Genomic DNA, 26,209 nt, shown 5'->3' on the forward strand with positions numbered 1-26,209 from the left:
ACATTAAAAAAAAAAAACAGAAACAGAAGAGTAAGAAAAATAATTGTTTCCTCAGAGAACCCCCAACTCCCTCTGGTCCAGCCCAGTGCTCCACCTCCAGCTGCTTGGGTCAGGGCCTCCTGCTCTCTGCACACAGACTGCACCTGTGGGACTACAGGGGAACCAGGCCCACCTGTGGATCATCAGCTTGACCACGGGAGGCCATAGGTAGCTGCCTGTTGCCCACATTCTGTTCCGACTCTTCATCACACAAGGCCTTGTCACTCCTGGCCACCTGTCCCTGGAAGCTGCGCTTTACACAATGGAGCATGGGGGCCCCACATGCCTGCTGCTTATCCAGCTCCTTCTGGCACCGCAGAAACCGCTGGTTCAGTGTCTGCAGCTGGTGGCTGAGGCGAACACACTGCACTCGGAGCCGCTGCAACTCAGGGGGCTCGTGTGTGGCACCCAGGAGCTGCTGTTCCAGGGTGCGGCGGAGGCAGGTGAAAGCCATTAGGATGGTCTCCAGTTCTGTGGAGTGGGCTGAGCGCCTTCTGTTTATAGCTTCAATTTCCAAATCCCTCTGGGCAATCTCTGCATCCTTTGCTTTGAGGGCGGCCTCAAACTCTTGAATCTGGGAGGCCAAGCCCTGCACCTCAGCCTCCCGGAGGGTAGCGCTGGACCTCAACTGGGCCAGCTGCCTCGCGGCAGCCTCCTCTGCAACCCGCAGGCGCTGCTGCAGGGCCTCCAGGGCCTGGCCATGCTGGTGCTCCTGCTCAGCCAGCAGCTGGCTCAGAGCCTCCTTGGCCTCAAGAGCATTCTGGAGCTCGGCCTGCAGTGTGGCCTGGGTCTCGGCTCCCTCGGCCTGCAGGCAGCATAGCCCACGCTCTAACTCGCTCTGGAGATCCTCAGCTTGGCTGTCACTGAGCTCATGCTTGGCAGGCTCCCCAAGGGTAAGCTCTCGCTGCAGCTTCTCGATGACCTCGTGCAGTTGCTCAATTTCCTCTGCTTTATCCTTCTGCAGCCGCTCCTGGTTCTCCTGCAAAGTCTCAATAATGGACTTCAGCTCCTCGACTTCAGAACTTCTACTATACATAACCTGCAGAAAGAGCACGTTTCAGAGGCAAACTATATAACTTCCTTCAGAACCCCCTCTCAACTTACAGCTCTGGATTTGTCGTCAGAAGTAGACACGTCTCACACACTGTTGATGGGAATGCAAAATGGTGCTATGGCAAACAGTATGGCAGTTCCTCAAAAATTAAAAATAGAATTACTATATGATCCAGAAATCCCACTTCTGAGTATTTACTCAAAAGAACTAAAATCAAGATTTTGAAGAGATATTAGCACCCCAGAATCAATGCACTAATGTTCACAAAAGCCAAGATTCACAAACAACCTAAATGTCCATTAATGGATGAATTAATAAAGAAAATTTGTATGCATTTAATAGAATATTATGCAGCCTTAAAAACAGAAATACTGAAATATATCACCATATGGATAAAATCTGAGGACATCACAGAAGAAAAATACTACATCATCCCACTGATATGAGGTATTCAAAACAGTCACACTCACAGAATCAAAGACTAGTATGGTGGTTACCAGGGGCTAGGAGAGAGGGGAAAACGGGAAACTGCTTATCAATGGGCATACACTTTCAGCTATACGAGATGAAGCTGTTCTCGAGATCTGCTGTACAACATTGTGCCTATAGTTAACAATATTGTATTGTACACTTAAAAATTTGTTAAGAGGTGCCGAAACCGGTTTGGCTCAGTGGATAGAGCGTCGGCCTGTGGACTGAAAGGTCCCGGGTTCGATTCTGGTCAAGGGCATGTACCTTGGCTGCGAGCACATCCCCAGTGGGGGGTGTGCAGGAGGCAGCTGATCAATGTTTCTCTCTCATCGATGTTTCTAGCTTTCTATCCCTCTCCCTTCCTCTCTGCAAAAATATCAATAAAAAAAAATATAAAAAAAAAATTTGTTAAGAGGGAATATCTTGTGTTAAGTGTTCCTACCACAATAAAACAAAATAAAATTAAGGTAAACATAAAAAAAAAGAGTACAGTCTTCACAGCTTGAAATACAAAACAGCTGTAAGAACTAACAATGACACCAAATAACAGTTAATATATAAAAAATTCCCAAAATGTTGCACCCCAACTACTTAACTATCTCAAAGGGAAATCCTGTTGCTGCTGGGCAGCTCATTCAGATACTCACTTGAGGCTGCTGGGCACTGCCACAGAGCCCAGCCCTCTTTGGTCAGAATTCTGAGGAAGCTCTAACTTGGCCACTTCTCAGTCAGTGACACCTTCATACTAATATTTTGCCACCTTTTAAATGTGTATTTAGTTAATATTTAAACAACTCTGATTTGTTTGATTTTCCTAAAAGGAGAATTTAGATTTTAGGTGTCATTCTGATTTTTTTAAAATAGATTTTTATTGATTTCGAGAGGAAGGTAGAGGGACAGAGATAGAAACATCAATGATGAAACAGAATCATTGATTGGCTGTATGCTGCACACCCCACACTGGGGATCAAGCCCACAACCAGAGCATATGGCCTGACCAGGTATTGCACCCTGACCTCCTGGTTCATAGGTTGATTCTCAACCACTGAGCCATGCCAACTGGACTAAAAATATCAATGAAAAAAATTTCCTCGCCCTAACCGGTTTGCCTCAGTGGATAGAGTGTCCGCCTGCGGACTGAAGGGTCCCAGGTTCGATTCCGGTCAAGGGCATGTACCTTTGTTGAGGGCCCATCCCCAGTGGGGAGTGTGCAGGAAGCAGCTGATCGATGTTTCTCTCTCAATGTTTCTAACTCTCTATCCCTCTCCCTTCCTCTCTGTGAAAAATCAATTAAAATATATATTTTTTAAATTTCCTCAGGTGGGAATTAATAAATACATGCATAAATACCTAAGAAAATAACATAATTTTAAAAACCCAAAATAAATAAGAAACTCATGCAACCAAAACAAACAATCCAATGAAAAAATGGGCAGAGGACCTAAATAGACACTTTCTCCCAAAAGACATACAGATGGCTAAAAGACATATGAAAAGATGTTTCAATGTCACTAATTGTAAGAGAAATGCAGATTAAAATCACAATGAGATAATCAGCTAAAACCTGTCAGAATGGCTATCATCAATAAATCCACAAATAACTGTTGGTGAGGATGTGGAGAAAAGGGAACCCTCATGCACTGTTGGTGAAAATGTAAATTGGTAAAGCCACTATAAAAAACAGTATGGAGGTACCTCAAAAAAATGAAAATTAGAGGTGCCATATGATCCAGCAATCCCACTTCAGAGTATTTATAAAAAAAAAAAAAAAAAAGTAATTCAAAAAGATATATACTCCCCTATGTTAATTGCAGCATTATTTACAACTAGAGGCCTGGTGCACGAAATTCGTGCACAGGGGACGGGGGCGTCCCTCAGCCCAGCCTGCACCCTCTCCAATCTGGGACCCCGAGAGGGATGTCCGGGATCGGACCTAAACGGGCAGTCGGACATCCCTCTCACAATCCAGGACTGCTGGCTCCCAACTGCTCGTCTGCCTGCCTTCCTGATTGCCCCTAACCACTTCTGCCTGCCAGCATGATCACCCCCTAACCACGCCCCTGCCAGCCTGATTGATGCCTAACTGCTCCCCTGCCAGCCTGTTTGCCCCTAACTGTCCTCCCCTGCAGGCCTAGTCACCCCTAACTGCCCTCCCCTGCAGGCCTGGGTCCCTCCCAACTGCCTTTCCCTGCATGCCTGGTCGCCCCCAACTTCCTCCTCTGCCAGCTTGGTCACCCCTAACTGCCCTCCCCTGCAGGCTTGATCATCCCCAACTGTCCTCCCTTGCAGGCCTGGTCCCCCCCAACTGCTCTCCCCTGCTGGCCTGATGACCCACAACTGCCCTCCCTTGCAGGCCTGGTCCCCCACAACTGCCCTCCCCTGCTGGCCATCTTGTGGTGGGCATCTTGTGGGGGCAGGATCTTTGACCACATGGGGGCAGCCATCTTGTGTGTTGGAGTGATGGTCAATCTGCGTATTATTCTTTTATTAGATAGGATAGAGGCCTGGTGCACGGGTGGGGGCCAGCTGGTTTGCCCTGAAGGGTGTCCCGGATCAGGGTGGCGGTTCCCTTGGGGCATGGGGCGGCCTGGGCGAGGGGCCTGTGGTGGTTTGCAGGCCGGCCACTGTCCCTGGTGACCCAAGCAGAGGCCCTGGTATCTGGGGTTTATTTATCTTCTACAATTGAAACTTTGTAGCCTGGAGCAGAGCCAAGCCTTCTGCTTGCTCTGTGGAGGCAGCCATTTTTTTGGGGATTTATGTATCTTCTATAATTGAAACTTTGTAGCCTTAAGCGGAGGCCTGGGCTGGCCAGGGTGTGCGGAAAGCTTGGCTTCCTCCATCACCGGGTGCAACCCTAGCCTCCTGCTCTTTCCAGCTCTGTGGCTGCCGCCATTTCTGTTTGGACTTATGTATCTTATATCATTGAAACTTTGTAGCCTTGCCAGAACCGGTTTGGCTCAGTGGATAGAGCGTCAGCCTGGGGACTGAAGGGTCCCAGGTTCGATTCCGGTCAAGGGCATGTACCTTGGTTGCGGGCACATCCCCGGTGGGTGGTGTGCAGGAGGCAGCTGATCGATGTTTCTCTCTCATCGATGTTTCTGACTATCTATCCCTCTTCCTCCCTCTCTGTAAAAAATCAATAAAATATATTTAAAAATAAATAAATAAATAAAATGGCTGGAATAATTTCTATAAAAAAAAAAAAAAAGAAACAAGAAACTTTGTAGCCTTGAGTGGAGGCCTAGGCCAACAAGGGCAGGCAGAAAGCTTGGCTTCCTCCATTGCCGGGAAACCCAAGCCTCCCTCCTGCTCTCTGTGGCCATAGCCATCTTGGTTGGGTTTATTTGCATACTCACTACTGATTGGCTGGTGGGAGTGGCTTCTGGGTGGAGTGGAGTGATGGTTATTTTGCATATTACTCTTTTATTATATAGGATAGCCAAGACATGGAATCAAGATATGGAAGAACTAGAGCGTTGTTTTTTGGTGTTAAGCTGTATGAGTTTCTTATTTATTTTGGATATGAACTCCTTATTGGATATATGATTTGTTCATCAACATACAAATGGATAAAGAAGGTGTATTATTACTCGGCAATAAAAAAGAATGAAATCTTGCCATTTGTGACAATATGGATGGACCCTAGAGGATATGATGCTGAGTGAAATAAGTCAGACAGAAAAAGGCAAATAGCATATGATTTCACTTATATGTGGGATTTAAAAAGCAAAATAAATGAACACACAGAAACAAATTCATAGAGAACAAACTGATGGTCGCCAGGTAAGAGGGAGTTGGGTTGGAGGGCTGAGTGAAAAAAGTGAAGAGATTAAGAAGAACAAGTTTACAGAATAGTCATGGGGATATAAAGTACAGCATAAGAAATATAATCAGTAATCTACACTAATAAAAGCCTAGGTGGCCCTCGCGCCCTCATGTCATCACAAGATGGCCGCCCCCACATCGTCACAAATGGCCGCCCCACATCATCACAAGATGGCCGCCACAAGATGGCTGGCAGGAGAGGGTAGTTGTGGGCGATCAAGCCGGCAGGGGAGGGCAGTTGGGGGCAACCAGGCCTGCAGGGGAGGGTAATTGGGGGGGACCCGGCCTGCAGGGGAGGGCAACTGAGGGGTACCAGACCTGCAGGGGAGGGCAATTGGGGGCGATTGGGCCGGCAGGGGAGGGCAGTTGGGGGCAATTGGGCCGGCAGGGGAGCGTAGTTGGGAGCGATTGGGCTGGCAGGGGAGCAGTTAGGCGTCAATCAGGCTGGCAGGGGAGCAGTCAGGGGGCAATCAGACTGGCAGGCAGAAGCGGTCAGGGGCAATCAGGCAGGCGAGTGGTTAGGAGCCAGCAGTCCCAGATTGTGAGAGGGATGTCTGATTGCCGGTGTAGGCCCGATCCTAAACCTGCAGTCGGACATCCCCCAAGAGGTCCCAGATTGGAGAGGGTGCAGGCTGGGCTGAGGAACACCACCCCCCACACCAGTGCATGAATTTTGTGCATCGGACCTCTAGTATTGCAATACCTCTGTATGGTGCCACATAGGTAGTACGCTTATCAGGGGGGTCACTTCAAAAGGTATTTAAATGCCTAATCACTATGCTGTACACCTGAAACTAATATAATACTGTATGTCAAATATATTTGAAAAATAAAATTTTAATAATTAGTTGCTGGTTTTAAAGGCATTCCTTAAGCTTGGCCAATGTGGTTCAGTGGTTGAGCGTCAACCTATGAACCAGGAAGTCACAGTTCGATTCCCAGTCAAGGCACATGTCCAGGTTGTGAGCTTGATCCCCAGTAGGGGGCATGCAGCAGGTAGCTGATCAATGATTCTCATCATTGATGTTTCTATCTCTCTCTCCTCCTCCCTTCCTCTCTGAAATTAATAAAAATATATTAAATAAATAAATAAAAAATAAAGGCATTCCTCAAAGTAACACAAAATAATATTCTTAAATTTTGCCAAATATATAAGATACCAACACAGATCATTAATATCTCAATAGCCTCTGTCACAGTGAAATTTGGAGACACAAAAAACTGCAGACAAAACTTCCTTTTACTCTAGCAGCTGCCTTGGTACTTATACCTTATATCAAAATTAATGGAAAAAGCCATTATACACTTTATGTAGTATCACCCCAGAGGTCTCTGTTTTCCAAGGTCACACTTATAAACTACCAAGAACATGAATGCCCAAGATGCCTTCATGCCCAAAGGACCACCTACCTCGCTGAGAGCGCCACTTCCCATCCCAGCCAGCTGTGCCTCCAGCTGCTCGCTCATACACAGTATCTCCTTTTCTTTGTTTTGCAGAAATGCCTATTAAAATGATAATAATAATAAAGCCTTCCTGCGGGAACAGTCCCCAGGCCTTGCAGACATAAACTATCCTAATAAATAAGCCTGTAGTTTCAAATACTAACACTCAATTTGAAAATGTTTTTCTATTAAAGTGCTTTCTATTTAAAGAGACATATTAGTTTGGTTTTCTAAAATCAGTTACGCATTTCTCCAGGAAATCTGTTTAAAGCAAGCATGTCAAACTCACGGCCAGCAGGTCACATGACTCGTTTAAATGTGGTCCGCCAGCTGCAAGTTTGACATGTCTGGTTTAAAGCAACCACCCAAGAGTAAGTAAAGCCCGTTCTTATATGCTCCTCATCTAGTAGTTAAGGATGAGTGCCCACTGAAAAGATAAGCAGTGATTCTAGGACCGGCCTAAAACTCATTTTCACTGAAGATATTCTAAACTGTGCAGTTGCAGGCCTTTGGGAGGATTAGGCACCAATGACACAGACCCGAGGATTTCTTTCAATGCTATCAGTTCACTAATCAAACAACTGCCAGGTTGGCATCATAGGCCACTATTCTAAACTCAATATATTTCAAGGCCATCTTTTAAGATGTTTTCTTTACAGCTTTGATTATCATGTCCACTATATAAGGGCCGTTTTTCTTTTTTGCTTGAAGAGCACAATTTCATTAAGATAACAGAAAAGATTTAAAAACAGACTTTTTTCCATCCTGAATGGGCAGCCTGGTAATGGCCAGAGCAGGGCCATCGTTCCCAAGTTATGATTTGTTTCCCTGGCAGTTAGGGAAGTGCCTCTCCTACAAGCAGCCTTCAAGGCATGACTGTCATCAGTGCTGCAAACCAAAAGCAAGAGTTTGGTGTGGAGGTGAAAGCAGGTGAACTTCCCCAGTCAAGGTGACTCTGGCTTTCCACTCATGATTCCGAGACACTGCCTCCACACTACACTTTCTTGAGCTGCCCTAGATGCCAACCTCAATACAGATACAAGTCAGGCACTTTCTGAAATCACCTGCCAGAGCAGGGTCCTCTCTCTTCAGAAGGAAGCCTCACGTCTCCTGGGAAGGACTGAGGTACCCAGTTCCTGTAAATGATGGTTCTCATGTTGGGCTGCAGCACTTAACCGACAGAAACGTAGATGACAAGGTGGGTCTGGTCACATTACCTTCAAATTAGCATTCTCTTCTTGTAGTCCCCTGACGCTGACGGCAGCATGGTTGTTCTGCAGGTCTAATTTTAAGTTCAGATGTAGTACTTCTTCATTTTTATTAACTAAGTCATCTTTAATCTTTTCTAATTGTTCTTTTAAGTCTAAAACCTTTCAGTGAAACAAATGAAGGTAAACATTAAAAATTACCAATATTCTAAATGATTTAAATAATTAAAATTATGCTAAAAGATTTGAAAGTACATGCCAAAAAAATTACTACTATCCTATAACCCACATAAAAATGTTAAAATTACAAAGAATATGCAGTAGTTACAAGCCCACTGAGGTTATCATTTGGACGTCCTGCCCTTTTACACAGCAGTGCAGAGGACACACATCAGGCACTGAAGAGAGGAAACCACCCGTCCAATCTCTCCCTCCCCTTACCTCGCTTTCCCGCTGCAAGAGTGCCCTCTGCACGGCCTCTAACTGGATTTCTGGGCCCTCGGGGCAGCTGTCCACAGGAGGCACAGAGCATTTGCCCTCATCTAGTTTAGACTGCAATGTGGACACCAGAAGCAAGTTATTCATCTGCTGTTGCTGTAGTGCTTCTTTATCCTATTTAAGAAAAAATGAGATTTATTTTAGGCAAGTATTTCAAGAATCAGGGGCCTCAATGTGCTATTAGAGTGTAAACCATCCCCAGCTCTTCCTGCACACACCTGCACGTACCACACCTGATCCCCAGACCCAGCCATGCTCCAGAGTAGAGATCTGCTTGGTGAAGAATGCAATCCCAAACAGAGAGCCACTGGTGGCCCTCGATTACACTGGAGGAACTGATCCTTAGTAATTATTCAACAAGATACAAAATAGTCTCTAGCAAATATAAAAAAACTGAAAAGACTTTGCCAAAGAACAGGGAAATGGATGACAATATACGCATACAAAGAATTTTAACAGCCTGTTAAAAAGTTTTCAAAGAAAATTTAATATGGATAAAATAGTTACAACACATTGGTCCAACTTTGTGTAGGAAAAAAAGGCATTTCCTATACCCTGGCATCTAATAATTCAGTAAATGTTTGCTTGGCGGGGGGTGGGTGAGGGGGTAAGAGAGCAGCTTCGAGGAACTGTCCCCAAGTCAGCACCAAGCACCACTCCCCTCCAAGTGATGAAAGGAAGTGAAAGGAGGTGAAACCGGCCAGGTTGGTGTCCTGAGGTAAGAGCCAAGCTTGACTCCTTCAATAGTTTTCATGGGCATTTTCAAGGACCTAACACACCTGATAAAAACTAGCCTCCTTGAAGCAGGATATGTCTTAGGACAAAACCAATGATTCAAAAGTAAAATTTCTCAAGGAGCATCACTTTTCATGTAACTTTTAACCTCCAGCTCATTAAACAAACGAAATACCAGAAGTCTGGTTGCCTTTGAGGAAATGCTGAATGACCAGAAATGCCACAGGTCTCCTACCTACCCTCAGCACAGCCCTCCAGCCTCATCCTAGTGTTCAGATACAAACAAAAGCATCCAAACAACACCATGAAAACTCACTGGAGGCATCTTCACTGGGGGAATTGACAGAGTTACTAAACTCAAAAATGAAAATAACTGTAACTAGTGCTAAGTATTTAATGAAATAACTTTCTTAAATCTAAAATCTTGAATATTTACTTTATGAAATTACTGAGTACCATAAAAATTGTTATAAAATGCTATTATAGTAAATATGATATTGTGATTTATAATAAAAATAAATATTGGTATTCATCTGATTCCTGGTACAGAACTCCTAAAACTCTTGGAATTATTTCTGAGTGATAAGAGTGACAAAGGTGTTTGATATTCATTAACAAGCCCCTTCCAGCCACTCCTGAGTTTATGTTACTGAGGTGGCTTTTAGAAAGCCCCAAGGTCACCTAAGGATGGTCACCAGAGAACCAACAATGTGATTAGAAGGTTGGACCTTTTAGTCCATCCCTGACCTCCAGGGAAGGTAGAAGGGCTGGAGGTCGAACCAATCACCAACAACAAATGATTTAATCAATCACACCTAGGTGATGGGGCTTCCAATAAAAACCCAAAGGATGGGAGTTCAGAGAGTTTCCAGGTTGCTGAACACATGAAGATAAGGAGACAGGGGGCAACTGGACAGGGCACAGAAGCCCTGTTCACCTTCCCCCACATCTCACCCAGTGGGTCTCTTCCATCACCTGTCCCTGAGTTATATCCTGTATAACTAACGGGTGACTAACTAAGTAACATGTTTCTCTGAGTTCTGTGAGTGACTCTAGCAAATTAATAAAACCCAAGGAGGGGTTGTGGGGACCTCTCATCTATACAACCTGGACCTGGGATGGGCATCTAATGTGATAAGGGGTGGGAGGCTGAGCCCTTAACTTGTGGGGTCTGACGTTAACTCAGGAGGATGGTGTCAGAACTAAGTTCTAAGACACCCCATTGGAATCTGCTGAGAACTGAACACTTGTTTGGTGTGGGGGAAACCCCTACACACTTGGTGACCAGAAGGGTTACCCATGAAGTGATGTAGCAGAGGACTAATCGTGCAGGAGATATACGAAGCACTTTTCCTTTAGAGCAAATAAAAGTCAAGAGGTCAGAGGGAACTCTGCCAGCAGTTGGTCTGAGGTCCCCCCTATCACAGTCTTCTTCGTGAAAAGGAGAGCCCACCTCGCCCACCCCCCCCCCCCCAAGCAGCTCAGAGTTCTCAGAGTGATGAACCAACAACGGGGACCCGGACAAAATCCCATACAACATAGGGTGTTTACCTGTTGTAGCTCTTTCATAGCTTTTCTTTGCTTCTCCAGTTCTTCCTGGAGCTGGATCACTTTCCTCTTGGTATCAGCATTTGTCTCCTCCAGATGTTTAATTTCCTCTTCCTGGATCAATACTTGTCTATCTGCTAATTCTTTCTTCATCACCAATTCATTAAGTTCATCTGATTTTTCTCTCAATTTTTCCTGTAACAATTCAACCTAAAACAACAAAGAATGCTTGAAAAACACAATAGTTTAAAAAAAACCCAACCATTTCCCAAGGCAATTCAGAGAAAACTGATCTTCTACGTGGCTTTGTAGACCTAGGCTGCAGAGAGAATTGGGAATTCTCTCAATAAAAAAAATAAAAATAAAAACATAAAATTTGTTATTAAAATGAGTTTTGATAGTGAGGAACAGACTGCTACTCAGCAATAAAAAAAACAAGAATGAAGCACAGATACAGCAACAACCTGGATGAATCTCCAGAGAATCTCTAGGCTGAGTGAAAAGCAATCCCCGAAGGCTGCCCACTGCGGTCCATTTGTATAACCATGCGGAAATAAGAAACTCTTATGGGGATCTGGTTGAGAGCCCCGTGGGGCTCTGTCTGCACATCAACATCCTGACTGTGACCTTGGGCTGGCTTCTGCAAGATGTCACCACTGGGAAAACTGGGAGAAGGGCACACAGGATCTCTGTGTGTCTTATTTCTCACACAACTGCAATTGAAACCACAGTTTTCTCAAAAAAGAATAAACAAATTGACTACAGCCATCCCGGACAAGAGGCAGCAGACAGTTCCAGACTAAGCAGAAGGATGCGAGAAAAAGCAGCAAGACACAGAAGCAGGTGCACCACTGCCCATATGTCACATGCACTAGCCATGCAGGTGGACAGGGCACCGACAGAGGACACATACCTCCTCATCCAGCTGTGCCTGCTGTCATTGCCGTGTACATGGAAGGCAAAAATATTTTTAAAGATAAAGTTTAAAAACACTGTAACGAATCGCTCCCCCACACACGCCTGTAGCCCATGGCAGACTGACTTACATCCCTGTCGCGGGGGCCCCGGGCCTGCGGCTGGGCTGTCCGGTGGAGCTGCTCCTCCAGCCGCTGGATCTCCTGCTGGAACTCCTCCCGCTCATGCTCCCTCTCCACAGCCTGCTCCTGTTATGAGAGGCAGATTGTGGGGGTTGCTTACTGTGATGTCACGTCCCAGTCGCACCCACTTCCCCCTGAAGGGAACCACTGAAAGGTATGAGATGGACAGAGAAGGCTCCAGGTCTGATGATACAGCCATTTCATACACGTGGCCACTGCCCAGTACAATAGGCCCCTTGAGTGGACATTGTGGGAAGGAGAGCTAAATGGGGAGGAGGGCCTTCCCAGGGGATGAGGGAGAGGCTTCTGAAATGTTGAAAGGGAGAAACGTCAGAAAGGGCAAATAGCGCAGGGCCAAGCTGGCTTCAGGCACACAGGGCCTATAACTCACTGCAGGAGACTCCTGCCCAAGCCACTGAAAGGAGCGTGGCCACAAGACCACGGGGTGTTCCCTCAGAATCACATATCACAAACGCTGACAACAGCTGAACTACCTACCAAGAGACAAGGACATGTGAAGGTCTACTATACATTAATCTTCTCATCGGGCCATAGAAGCTTAATGACCTGAGAAGGGCCCAGGCTTGGAAAGGTGACTTTCAGGGAGGCAAAGAGAATTTATAGCGCTCTTACATCCATGAACTGCCGCTGGCTGCGCAAGTGCTTGTCCAGGGACACCATCTGCTGCCGCAGGGCGCTGAGCTCCTCGGCCTGTGAGGCACATGCTTGATGGCGGGAGAGCTGCTCTTCCAGCTCGGCCTCCAGGAGCTTCACCTGGGCAAGCAGAGTCGCCCGGTCTTTCTCACATTGCTGCCTGGTCTCCAACCGCTCTGTGGTGGCAGCTTCCACTTCCCTCCGAAGAGCTACAGTGGCAGAGAACAGAAGGGGAGCCCTGCAGCACGGGGCATGGTCCTTGTGCTGCACCAGAAACACCAACATGTGCTTACTAACAGTGACGCCGCACAGCACAAGCCCCACATGACACCATGGCCATCCTCCCTGGCAGCTCGAGACCCAGTCCTAGCCAGGGTCTGGAGCCCAAGGTCCCCAAGGCTTCCAGACTCCCCACAGATACAGCACGGATCTAACCTTCGTTCCCTCTCCTGCCGCACAGCCACCTCAAAATGAGGGAACGTATGTCCTGCAAACCAGCATGGGCCTGTGTTCAGTCAGACACCGAGCTCATGTCCTAACACAGCCGCAATGTAGCCAAATACCCACTGAAAATAAACTCAAGCACATTTGCAAAAATAAATAAATAAAATTTTAATATTGCAACCTTTACATGAAAATTGCCTAAAGTAAAACATTTTCAAGAAAGCCTGAGAAGAATCCATCTTGGTGTTCCCAAATGACAGTATCAGGTAACTTTCTAGGAATTACACCTTCACGTATAATCCCCAATAGGGAAAAATAAAATGTAACTTAGAAGTGCTGTCTGAGGCCTGGCCAGTGTGGCTCAGGATTGAGTGTCGACCTATGAACCAGGTGGTCATGGTTCAATTCCTGGTCAGGAAACATGCCTGGGTTGTGGGCTCGATCCCCAGTAGGAGACATGCAGGAGGCAGCCAATCAATGATTCTCTCTCATCATTGATGTTTCTATCTCTCTCTCTCCCTACCCCTCCCTCTCTTTGAAATATATTTAAACAAAAAACGCAATGCTTTTATCTTTTCTTTTTTTTTCTTTCTTTTTTAAATTCAATGCTTTAAAAAAAGAAGTTCTGTCTGAGGGGAAACAAGCCCTGATAAGCCACTAGCAGTAAAACGCTATGTGCCCAGGGATGGGGTAGGATATTGAAGGAAAAGGGTGACGTCCTCAGTGAATCAAAAGCCAAATTAAATTCAGGGTGCGGCCCTAGCTGGTTTGGCTCAGTGGATAGAGCGTCAGCCTGTGGACTGAGGGGTCCTGGGTTCGATTCCAGTCAAGGGCACATGCTTGGGTTGTGGGCTTGATCCCCATTGGGGGATGTGCAGGAGGCAGCCAATCAATGATTCTCTCTCATCACTGATGTTTCTATCTCTCTTGCCCTCTCCCTTCCTCTCTGAAATCAATAAACATATTTTAGAAGAAATAAATAAATTCAGGGTGCGGCCCTGACTGGTTTGGTTTAGTGGTCTACAGACCAAAAGGTCGTGGGCTCAATTCCCAGCCAAGGGCACATACCTTGGTTGCAGGCTTGGTCCCTGGCTCCAGTCAGGGTGGAAGCAGGAGGCACCCAATTGATGAGTCTCTCTCATGTTGATGTTTCTCTCTCTTTCCCTCTCCCTCCCTTCCACTCTCTCTTAAAAAAAAAAAAAAAAAAAGGAAAAGGAAAAAATATCCTCAGGTGAGGACTTTTAAAAAAATAAAGTAAGCCGAAACCGGTTTGGCTCAGTGGATAGAGCGTCAGCCTGCGGACTGAAAGGTCCCAGGTTCGATTCCGGTCAAGGGCACGTACCTTGGTTGCGGGCACATCCCCAGTGGGAGGTGTGCAGGAGGCAGCTGATCGATGTTTCTCTCTCATCGATGTTTCTAACTCTCTATCCCTCTCCCTTCCTCTCTGTAAAAAATCAATAAAAAAAAAAAAAAAATAAAAAAAAAAAATAATAAAGTAAATAAATTCAGGGTGCAACGGCCAAGGCTGCAATTCAAGTGGGAGCTATAAAACAAGCATCTAAAAGGAGGCTTGCCTCTGTGGAACCCTGAGTGTTTAGACTAACCCAAAACTGAAATATTAAGTATTATTTACATTTCACCAGTTTTCAAAGTCTAATTATCCTGGTTTATAAAAATCTGTCAATTATTTATGACAAACTACCATCACTACTAACAACATTCTCAGTAAATTTTCATGCTAGTAAGTTTGCAATTACAGTAAATTAGCCTTAAACATGCAGTTAGGTCAACGTCATTCACAGCCCTTAGAGACACAAAACAAGGCTCACATGTCACTGCTGTGATAATCAGTGATGCCTGACCATCCACCCAGACACCACCACCTTCAGGGCTCTGTGCTGCAGAAAAGACACTGGCTGCCAGCACACACGGCCTACATGCAAGTGGGACCGAGGGGAAGGCATCTGCGTGGCTGCCAAGGCAGAGAGCAAAGGAGCTTCACTGGACCCACCCCTCCCCCAACCTAGAACCCCATGGCCCCTAGCCCTGCAACAGCACACTGTAGCTCAGTTACTGCCGTAGGCATCACCGGAGAAAGGCATGCCCATTTATACATACGATATTGAAGACGAAAGTTATCGTTTTATTTAATAGTCTGCCACAAAAGCTCTAAATATTTTTTGCTCTTCAGTCAAACATTTGCAAAGTCTGGTGCAAACACAGCATATGGCACATAAATCACTTGTTTGTTTTCACAAACCTGAGTCCTTGTGCGCTATAGTAACAGGAACGCCTACAAATGAACACACAGCACTTTCAGAGATGAAACAGGAGAATGTGACCATTAGAAACAAGAAAGAGGACAGTGACAATAGCAAGAAATGTCTTTGGCCCTGGACAACCTCTAAACCATGTGCACTTCCAAACCACCACTGCTTAGGGGTCTAAATGTCTGTCTCCAAAAACCATATGTTGAACCCTGACCCCCAATGTGATGATGGCATCAGGAGGCAGGGCCCTTGGGAGGTAGAGCCTTTCTAAAAGAATCCTGAAAGCACCCTGGCCCGTTGGCATGTGAGGACACAGTGGGAAGATGCTGTCTGTGACCCAGAAAGGCCCCTTACCAGAAGGCAATCATGCCAACACCCTGACCTTGGACTTCTAGCCTCCAGGACTATGACAATAAATATCTGTTGTTTATGAGCAACCCGTCTATTTTGTCACAGCAGCTGAATGGACTGAGACAGGACTGTTTGCTCAAGTGTCAGAGCAGGTTCTGGATCCCAAAGGCTTTTAAAGGAGACAAACAGAAGAGACAGAGCTGAATTTCCCCCATGAGATGCCGGGACCTCCCAAAACTCTTAAACAGCTGACAAGCATGTCAAACAGCTCACACAGGATGGCCAGCACTTTTGGTTTGACATGCCAAGTCCCTAGCTGGGATCGCACAACTGTGTAGCAAGGTGAGGGGAAGGGACAGAGATCAAGTGAGAAATTAAGTGGGATTAACAATGTGAAAATGAAGGCAAACCCAGACGATCCCAAATAAAGTACAAGAATTTCCTGGTAACAAAACAAAGCAAATGAGAGACTGGTCTGGGCCCAGGAGAAAGTTCCATAAGCTGTCCCTCCCTGGCCCAGCTCCTTCTTCTCCGGAGGCACTGCAGGCACAGGTGGGACAGGCCTCTCTGCAAAATGGGGCACAGCCTTGGGAAGAGCCAGCCAAGCCAGGTGTGGGCAGAGATGATGCCACAGAAGGGCTGAACCGGGGGCAGCCGGGTCCAGGCCAACCTGAGCCAGAGCCACTTGGGTTTGGCCAGCCAAGACGAGGCTGTTCCACGGCCTAGGGCTGTGTGGCCCCTGAGATGGTCCCGCATCTGTGTATCCCACAAGGTCCTAACTCTTAGGTCTGAACCTGCAGGAGGAGGAGAACGGGCTGCAAGTACCAGCTCACGGGGTAACCATGAGTCTGAATGGACAGGGTGTGGGACCAGTCACCCCTGGGAGGAGGATGGGCCATCACAAGGACTTGCAGGCTGAGACATAATGGGTCCCTGCACAAGGAAGATCTGTCCCACTGCAAAGTATGCCCTATGAGGAGCTCCAGAGGGACAGAAGATGAGAAGAAAAAAAAGTCTGAAGAAACAATGAGTGACAAATCCCCAGAGTTTAAAAAAAAAAAAAAAAAATGTGAGACAGAATAGGAAAGATGTGAAAAACCCGCCCTAGTGACATGTAAGAACATAAAAGCAGAGATATTTCTAAAAACCACCTGCAAATAAACAAGATAAAAACATCTCAGCAGAAATACTAGATGTAAAGAAAGGTTGGGTTATAGCCTCACATTTTAAAGGAAAATAAATCAAATCTAGAATTTTATCTTTCCAGCTACCTCTTCACTTAAGGATGACGATAAAATAAGGTAAAACTCAGGTAGTCAAGGTTTTCCTTCTTTGAAACCACTGAGTTGAGGAGAAAATAACCCACAACTTATTGCTGTTAGATGGTAATTTGCACATGACACAGAATACACAGAGCTCATGTGCTCTCGTGTGCACAAACATACACACAAATGTGGTCAAAAACCTTGCCTGACAGTGGCGTGGCATGGCTGGGGCCGGAGCGGAAATGGTTGAGACAAGACAGGTTTCAATGTTGGGGAACGAGGGACCCTGAGGCAGAAGGAGCCCTGGACAAATAGCATTAGTCAGCAGAAGGTCTGTCTGTGTGTGTATGGGGTGGGGGGTTGGGAGTGGGGGAGGAAGGGCAGTGACAGCACCCACAGGAAGTGTGGAAAACAGAAAAGAAGGCAACAGCCCCAAACAGCCATGGGCACAGGAATAAAACCTGGCTAAACAGAGTAAAAGAGATGCCCACAGCTGAACTTTTTACAAAGTCATTAATATGAGACAAGTATAAGAAACAAGTGAATATAAAGGGGTAGAAACTGACATATTAGGGGGAAAAGGAGAAAGCTAGACTAATTTTTTAATACCAAAACTTTCATCTAAAATAAAAAGGGACAAAAAATATGCACACAAAGCTGAATAAGAAGATGAGGTCTGGAAATGATTACAAATATAGTTTAAAGTTTTGCTCATGAATGGGAACCAAGAATAGCCTAAAAATCACTATTTGCTGAAGGAAATGGCAGGCCTGTGGGACCTGAATGCCCCCCTAGAGCAGGGGAGGGGAACCTTTTTTCTGCTGAGGACCATTTGGATATTTATAACATCACTCGAGGGCCATACAAATTTATCAACTTAAAAATTAGCCTGCTATATTTGGTCAAAAATTTAATTAACTCACCCCTAATGCCTTGGCAGGGCCAGACCAAATAAATTCTTGGGCCTTATATGGCCCGCATATAAGGTGGGACGTTCCACACCCCTGCCCTAGAGCCACAGGTCAGCCCGAGCTGAGTACCCATGACAGGGCTCACAGAACTAAGAAGGCAACAAACAGCAGAGATGAGGGCGCAGTCAGTTACAGAGAAGACAAGGAAAATGGAAATGGTGAGCAAAACCAACAGCTGGTTATTTATTGAGAAAAGTTTAAAAAACAAAAACAATTTAGGGAAGAAAAGTTTCTGTACAGGTGAGTGGCCTACCAATGACCGAGGCTCAGAGCACAGGCATGGAGCTGCAACCAGGGTGAAGGTAGAGACCTTGTGGACACAGAGAGGCAGGGAGCTCCGCCCACCCTGACTCAGCCAGCAGCCACACAACCTCATCGGGGAGCAGGCAGGCACAGGGACAGACAGGGTCCTGAAGTCAGCATGGGGAATAGCTCTGGGAAAGCTGAACTCACACAGGATTGTTACAAATCTGCTACTGAGGACATGGCTACCTGCAAACTCAACATTTTACGCTTTTTACGTTTTGACTGTTCTTAAATATTTTAAAGTCTGAAATATCTTTCATTAAAGTTTTTTCGTAGTTAAGGTTAACATCAGGAACTTTTCTATTTTAAATACAATTTTTACATCACCTTCATTTTTACATGGTCTTGGCTGTTAATCTCAAACAAGTTGCCAACATTTTCCGTGACCTAATTGCCAGAGGTTACTCTGACCTCACAGAGACATGAGAACCAGGATGATAGGTGGATGCTAATCTAACCTCACACCGCTCTCAAAGCCACACACTCCAAGGTTCCCTCTGAAAAGTGCTGCCGTCTTTCCTCTCCAACCTCTAGAAATGGCAAACTTCGTTTCCAGAAAAGCCAGCTATGCTGCTGCCCGTGCTCTGCCCTCCAGCCCTGGAGAAAGCCTTCCTTACCAGCCTCTCTCTCTTCCGCTTCTGTGGCTGCCACCTCCTTTTGGTGACACAGGACAGCGTTCTCCTTCTTCAGCTCTGCCTGCTGCCGAGTCATCTGCTGAAGCTGCTGATTCAGGCTCTCCAGCTCAGCCACGAGGCCCTGTTCAGACGTCTCCTTCTGGACTAGTGCCTCCTGCAAGTTGGCCTTCTCCACTTTGAATCCCTCAATGATGCCTGGGAAGACAGGAGAGACACGGCTGCTGAGGCCCCCTGGAGAAGCGAATAGAGCAGCCACAAAGATAAGGGCTGTCACCCACCAGCATGAGCTATGTGGTCACACCTATGTCCAGGTTTTAGATGGATGGCACAGGGCTGACCCCAGCCCCAGGCAGGTGTGGGAATTGCCAGACAAGGCAACACACCTGTGAGCACCCACCTATACACACACACACACCCTGGTGCCAAGTACCCAGAACACATGGCCACTGTGAGCACCAGACACCAGGTTCTCGAGGGTGACTTCTTGGGGCACTCACTGCCCATAGCCTGTGATGGGAAAACAAAAGTTCCCATCTTGCCACAACACTCGGACATTGTCACCCTAAACAGGAGGTAAGTGCCAAGGGACAGGATCACCCCATGAGCCTGTCTGTTGCAACCGTGATCCCCAAAGCTACTGCATGTAGTTCTTCAAAGGCAATTCATTCCACTGAGAAAAGTCAGCAATGTCTCAAAACTGACTGCTTTATTTTACTTTTACATTTGCTTTAAAATATGCTGTGCTAATACCTGCCCTTAGCAACGCGATGCCTGGGTTCCAGCTCATCCTTGCCAGCCCACTGGCTGCTCACCTTCTGCCTTGTGCAGCTCCAGTGTCAGCCTAGTCTTAGCCGAGTTCTCCTCCTCCAGGCGTTCCAGCAACTCTTGGTGTTTTCTAACAACCTGAGCTGTCTCCTCATTTTTACAGCTAAATTCTTTTTCAAAACGAGCATGAATTTGACGTGCTTCCTCCAGCTGAAAATTTGAAAAATTGGAACTACATATCAAAAACAATAAAAGCTTACATTAATCCCAATTACAATTCTACTTGCTTAGAATTGATGAAATCATCAATATTCCATAAGAAACAAGTTTCCATGCTTGCTGTTATGATTAATTACTAAATAAAGTTGCTCATTAAACAATTTTCAACAATGAACAGTTCTGCACACACAGCACCACACAAACATGCACTTAAGAACCATTGAGTCCTAGCCAGTTTGGCTCAGTGGATAGAGCGTCGACCTGCGGATCAAAGGGTCTCAGGTTCAATTCCAGTCAAAGGCACATATGCCCAGGTTGTGGGCTCAATCCCCAGTAGGGGGTGTGCAGGAGGCAGCCGATCAATGATTCTCTCTCATCATTGATGTTTCAATCTCTCTTTCCCTCCCCTTCCTCTCTGAAATCAATAAAAATACATTAAAAAAATAAAAAAAGAACCATGGATACAGGTGTCTCTGCAAGGCAACATTAAGGACACATGACAGGAAGCCGACTACCGAGAACCTGGCACCTGGGAAGGAATGAGCCACCAGCTCCACAGTTGGAAAAGGAGATGAGAAAGGTCTCAGGGGTGGGAAAAGCAGGCTTATGGGGCCAGTCATCACACTGGGCAGGAAGCCTGATAGTCTCCACCTCCCTGACTAGTCACCACAAGGCGTGTCCTTGGCTTCCTTGGATGCCCCCACTTCCCGGCTCAGCGCTGAACCCCAATCTTCCTTGCCTCCCCTGCTTCCCTGGCAGCATGTCCATTCTGAGGCTCCCGGGCCATCTACAGGCTGAGTGGCCCTGAATAATCTCTGAATTCAGAGCAACTACTCCCAGCTGTCCTGACTGATTCCTCAGAACCTAGCCTGGGCCTCCCATGTACTTGATGCAACTCAGCTGCTAAGTAAATCTACTGGTTTTACCTTGAAAACAGCCCCCAAGGCCACTTCTTTTCATGCCCTGCCTTGGGCCACCTCCCATAGTTTCTGTCCTCTCGAGACACTTGCCCAAGCCAATCAGCCCCTGGGCAGCCCCACCACTGACCCTGGCCCAAACAGAGGCCCCACACTACCCTTCAGCCACCGCCCTTCCCACCTCCCACAAGACTCTACTCCACTAACCCCTTCCCTAAAACCTGCCCTGCTTTCACTCCCACACAACCCACGTTCTCCCTGCTGTGGGGATGGCCGAACACCCTGTGGAACACACTCAATGGGGTAAATTTCTAAGGAGCAGAACACAGGAAAAGCAAGTGTGGGCCCACATCAGACAAGGGCACCTAGTTGGACACCAGGCTGGGGCCATAGCTGGGTGACACCTGCAGATGCCAGATGCTCACAGGATGGCATCTGTTTCTGTGGAATGACATTGGGGAGGAGGTTGGGTACAATCAAAAGCACCTGATGACTTGTTTGCTGCTGCCCAAACCTGTCCAGGTTTTGAGAGAAGACTAGAGGTGAGGAGGGGAGGGAAGGCAGCCAGGAGGATGAGAAAGAGACACCTCAGGTCTCAGCACTGTTGCTCTGCCCACATGCCCTGAGAAGGGAAAATTACTCAAGTATTTCTGCAATGTGAACAGTAAAGCTGCACATAAGAGTGCTTATGCGGGGGGAGACGTAAAAGATCAACCAAAGGACTTGTATGCATGCATATCAGCATAACCAATGGACACAGACACTGGACGGTGGGGGCTTGTCCTGGGGAGTGGGAGTGGCCGGGGAGGGGTCGATGGGGGAAAAAGGAGACATATGTAATACTTTAAACAATAAAAAAAGAAATTAATTAAAAAAAGAGTGCTTATTATTTTTTAGAGAGGCAAGGGAGAGGGAGAGAGAAACATTAATGTGAGAGCAAGATATATATCGGCTGCCTCCTACAAACCCCCTACTGGGGATCGAGCCCGCAACCTGGGCATGTGCCCTGACTGAGAATCAAACTGGCAACTTTTTGGTGCACGGAATGATGCCCAACTAACTGAGCCATTCTGGCCAGGGCTAGAGCACTTATTTTTTAACTGGGTAAACTTTGGAAAAAAGAATCTCTTTATTGCTTTCAATTATTCCTATTCAATGTCTTTCCTAATTGTCTAAAATGTTCTAAAAGGGTTAACAAAAATAATTCCCTTTTTCAGTGATAATCTTTGAATATAAATAACTGAATGCGAAATTAAAGTTTCTGTGGGAGGCGGGAAGGGCAGCAGCTGAAGGGGAGTACATAAAGAAAAGTAGAAGTGGGCTGTATTACATGTCATCTAAGGATGCTGAGGTTTTATTTTTCATTCACAGCAAGTCCACTATCTCAAGAATTTTGGTTCAGAAAAGACTCCTCAAGAGGACCCTGGGAGGAAGACATAGCTGGTAGTGACCTGGGGGGAGGTAGGGGGTGTGAGCACCAGAATCAACAGTTTCAGTTCCCAAACATCAGGTGCTGGAGAAGACAGAGACCGTGTTCACCTGGAGATTCAAAGTGTCCATCCCCACCCTGAAGGGCTGGTGAGAATCAGAAATGCCCAGTGAAGAAGGTTTATCAATCTATCCAACCTACTTATTCACTCACCCACAGCCCTTCTCTGAGGCAGAGCATCAGCAAAGGGGCCAGAATGGAGCCACAGAGCAAAGAATGGGTGGCGAGTCTGGTGCTAAGTGGGCCAAGACTCACCTGCCTAGAGGAGTCCAGAACCATCTCCAGGAGGCCATCCACTGCCAGGCCAAGGCTCCGGTAGATGCTCCTGACGGGCTGCTCACACTCCAATGTACTTTCCGGGCTCAGGAAAAAGCTTTCACAGATGTGGCTGCTGATCTCAGCCATGGAAGACACCTCAGTGCATTCAGTCAAAGTTCTATCCAGCTCCGGCAGGGCCACATCAAGCCCAGGCCACGTCTCATCCAGTGCTGGCGCTACAAAGTGAGAAAACACAAAAGCCTGCACCTAAGCATCAGGGACAAGCATGCCCACGTCACTAGGGACAGCACCCCATCTCAATAAGGAGTGGGCTTGCCAGCGCCAGCAGGAGGAGGGATGCAGCCCAGGGGCACTTGGCGCCCTGAGCCTGGGGGCTACACATGGCCCGTCCAGTGCTCACCTACAGACGGGACCTGGCCCTCCAGCCTCGTGTCAGGTGGACTCTCGCCCTCCAGGCAGAGCCCCACGCGCTCACTGATCCGGCTCTTCAGGGAGACAGCAGCCTTCACTGTCTCTCCAAATAGGCCCAGCAGCCTCCGAAGGGCATCCTGGAGAGCGATCCTGGGAAGGGAAGCACAGCGGGCGTGGCCTTCAGCCTGGACCCCAGCAGAGTGGCTCTGCGACGGGAGCAGAGCAAACCTTGTTGCTGCGGCTCTTCATTTTAAAAAGATGCCATTATTGTTTATTCAAGCATGTTTCTCTAGAATCAGCCTCCAGACAACCAGCAAAGGGCAAGGGCTTCATGTAGAACCATCCCCGCAGCTGCTCTCCCCTCAGATAGGAACACACAAACCTCACCCATCCCCATGGCACAGCCTCTCTGACCCTCAGGGGTCTGCCATTCTTGAGACAGGTGATCACACCTGACCCACAGCCCAAGGGCACGGAGGTTCTCCTGTGCCTCTCCCTGGGGCTGCGGAGGTTAGTGTGGTTTGTTCTTCACAGGACCAGGACTCAGCTGCACCCTGTCTCTAAGCTATACCCTTCCAGCAGGGGATCCTCCATCACATGACCCTGCCTAGGATGTAGCTATGGGCAAACTGATACAGCTTGTATGCAAGCCAGATAAGCCACATGCAGCCAAAGTGGGCACGACATGGGCTTGCCCACCCCAACCTGTTCATGCACACACTCCCTACCAATGGACCCACACAGGCGCTGCTTCCAGCACAGGGAGAGAGACACCACTGAGCAAAACAGACAAACAACAACACCTTGCAGAGCTAACATTCCCAATGAGGGACACAAGCAGGAAGTGCAATGAGAGAAGGGGAGACAGTGGGCTGACTACATGAAGCACAAAAATCTGGAGGGGAGTGGGAGGCCTGACAGCTCCCTGGCTGCTGCCCAGGCCCCTGCAGGTGGCTACCAAGGACACAGGGAGGATGAGCAGAGCATGTGCAAAAGCCCTGGGTTTAGTGTACAGGAGGAGAGAGGAAGGTCACAGAGATGGTGGGTCAGGGAGGGCAACTGAGAAGTCTCCATCAAATCACAGCCGCAGCTACAAACAAGTGCCAGAGAAGCATGCATGTCTTCACAGAGAATTACAAAGTTTTCAAAAGAATGAAAGGAGAGCTGGCTCGGGACCCCGTGCAGTAAGAAAGTCATGGATCCCGCACATTGAGCTCAGGAATAAGCCAGGCCTGCTGCCCCACCTGGTCTCTCATTCATTCATTCACTCATTCATTCACTTATATTCATTCATTCAATGTACAGCCTGCATATAATTGTATTCTATTATCAGGATTCCACATTTACATAGCTTAAAATGCTCTGGTAAAGGTGCAAGCTTATCACAGTGTTATAAAAATTTTTTAAGGAAATGAAACAATTAAGTATTTGCTTTATTGATATACTAGGCTTAGACCTGTGTTTAACAAGCCAGCCTAAAATAGCACCATGGTTAGACTATAGCCTGCTTTTCAAAGCCTTCATTTGACAATTTATTAAGCAAACAAGGGATCAATCATCTCTCATCCACCTGATGTGATCTTTTTATACACATACTGCTAAGCCCCATTTGAAACAGATGAAAATCTTTTTAAAAGCTTTGCAGATGAGCTCATGAACACAAATTTCACTAGTTAGGTTGAACAGAAGGAACTCAAAACAAGTTGTTGCCCAATCAGAGTTCATTATTTGTAAATCATCAGCCTGCTCCCCCCGCCTGCCCACCCCCTCTGGTTTCTCTTGACCCTTGAGGTCAGCACAGGACCCTGGGCAGAGACAAGCTGGTGGGCACAGCACAAATGGAGGGGCCAGAGAAAGGCCTGCTCACAGGGATGCTGAGGAACTAATCAGACAGACAAAAACGAATTTCCTGACATCAGATGCAAATAAACGAAGAATTGAACAGTTCAAGACATACTCCAGACCTATATACAGGAAAAGAAAAACTAAAACCGAGACAAAATATGGGGGGGGGGGGGGGGGGAGGGGCGGGGAATCTGTGTGGCGTCAGAGTGAAAACCTATTTCTATAATAAAACCCCCAAGCAAACAGGACAAAGGGGCAGATTACTAATGGTGCCTGCATTATAAAATCAAATTCTGTAATTTGGCAAGTGTGAGGCTTTTGGCAAAGCAAAATGGTGAATATGCGGTGTCTGGACATTACTCAGTACTTTTCTCAATGTTTCAAATAGTTTTAAATGATAAGAAACATGCAACATGAGGGCCCCTTTTCCCCAGACATCATCGGGCTCAGGCAGCAGCGACAGAGGAGGCTGACCTTTCACTGTGAGAAAGATCCACATCAGACTTGAGCATCGAGATGAGGTTTGTGCCTTCCTGGTTCTCCCTGTCCCGCCTTTGCTGTAGTGTCTCCAGTTCTGAACGGTGCTCTTCTATCTCACGATTTAAGGATAAAATTTGGTCCTTTAGCTATTCAGAAAAAAACGTTAAAGCTTTAGTTAAAACAATTTGGTTAAAAATAAAACTTCTAGCCCTGACTGGTTTGGCTCAGTGGATAGAGCGTCGGCCTGCGGACTCAAGGGTCCCAGGTTCGATTCCAATCAAGGGCATGTACCTTGGTTGCGGGCACATCCCCAGTAGGGAGTGTGCAAGAGGCAGCTGATTGATGTTTCTCTCTCATCAATGTTTCTAACTCTCTGTCCCTCTCCCTTCCTCTCTGTAAAAGATCAATAAAATATATTTAAATAAATAAATAAATAAATAATTTTTAAAAAAATAAAACTTCTAGCCTGGACGAAGTGGCTCAGTGATTGAGCATGAACCTATAAACCAGGAGTTCACGGTTTGATTCAATCCCTGTGTTGTGGGCTCAATCCCCAGTGGGGAGTGTGTGCAGAAGGCAACCGATCAATGATTATTCTCTCTTATCATTGACTAGTGGCCCGGTGCACGCAATTCATGCGGTGGGGGGGGGGGGCACTGTCCCTCAGCCCGGCCTGCACCCTCTCCAATCTGGGACCCCTTGGGGGATGTCCGATTGCCGGTTTAGGCGGGATCGGGTCTAAACCAGAAGTCAGACATCCCTGTTGCAATCCGGGACCGCTGGCTCCTAACCCCTCACCTGCCTGCCTGCCTGATCACCCCTAACCACTCTGCCTGCCGGCCTTCTTGCCCCCAGTTGCCCCCCTTGCCAGCCTGATAGCCCCCAACTGCCCCCCGCCCCGCTCACCCCCAACTTCCCCCCCACCCCCGCCGCTGGCCTGCTTGCCCCCAACTGACCTCCCCTCCTGGCCTGATCGCCCCTAACCGCCTC

At 47.1% G+C, this 26,209-nt stretch overlaps 1 protein-coding gene across 1 annotated transcript in view; it reads right to left on the reverse strand.

Moving 5' to 3' along the window:
• PCNT (pericentrin) overlaps positions 1–26,209 on the reverse strand; it is a 71,385-nt gene that overhangs the window by 26,562 nt on the left and 18,614 nt on the right. Inside the window, exons 6-19 of the mRNA XM_080654493.1 lie at positions 25,214–25,365; positions 22,884–23,044; positions 22,460–22,698; positions 19,627–19,789; positions 18,797–19,009; positions 15,277–15,309; positions 12,552–12,781; positions 11,868–11,984; positions 11,735–11,755; positions 10,825–11,031; positions 8,482–8,652; positions 8,050–8,202; positions 6,800–6,892; positions 173–1,078 (exon numbers count right to left, since the gene is read on the reverse strand). Coding sequence (XP_080510619.1) covers positions 173–1,078; positions 6,800–6,892; positions 8,050–8,202; positions 8,482–8,652; positions 10,825–11,031; positions 11,735–11,755; positions 11,868–11,984; positions 12,552–12,781; positions 15,277–15,309; positions 18,797–19,009; positions 19,627–19,789; positions 22,460–22,698; positions 22,884–23,044; positions 25,214–25,365 — 2,859 coding nt within the window. The remainder of the gene's footprint in view (positions 1–172; positions 1,079–6,799; positions 6,893–8,049; positions 8,203–8,481; positions 8,653–10,824; positions 11,032–11,734; positions 11,756–11,867; positions 11,985–12,551; positions 12,782–15,276; positions 15,310–18,796; positions 19,010–19,626; positions 19,790–22,459; positions 22,699–22,883; positions 23,045–25,213; positions 25,366–26,209) is intronic.

This window comes from Plecotus auritus (assembly GCF_963455305.1).
Source record: "Plecotus auritus genome assembly, chromosome: 2".
Lineage (NCBI taxonomy): Eukaryota > Metazoa > Chordata > Mammalia > Chiroptera > Vespertilionidae > Plecotus > Plecotus auritus.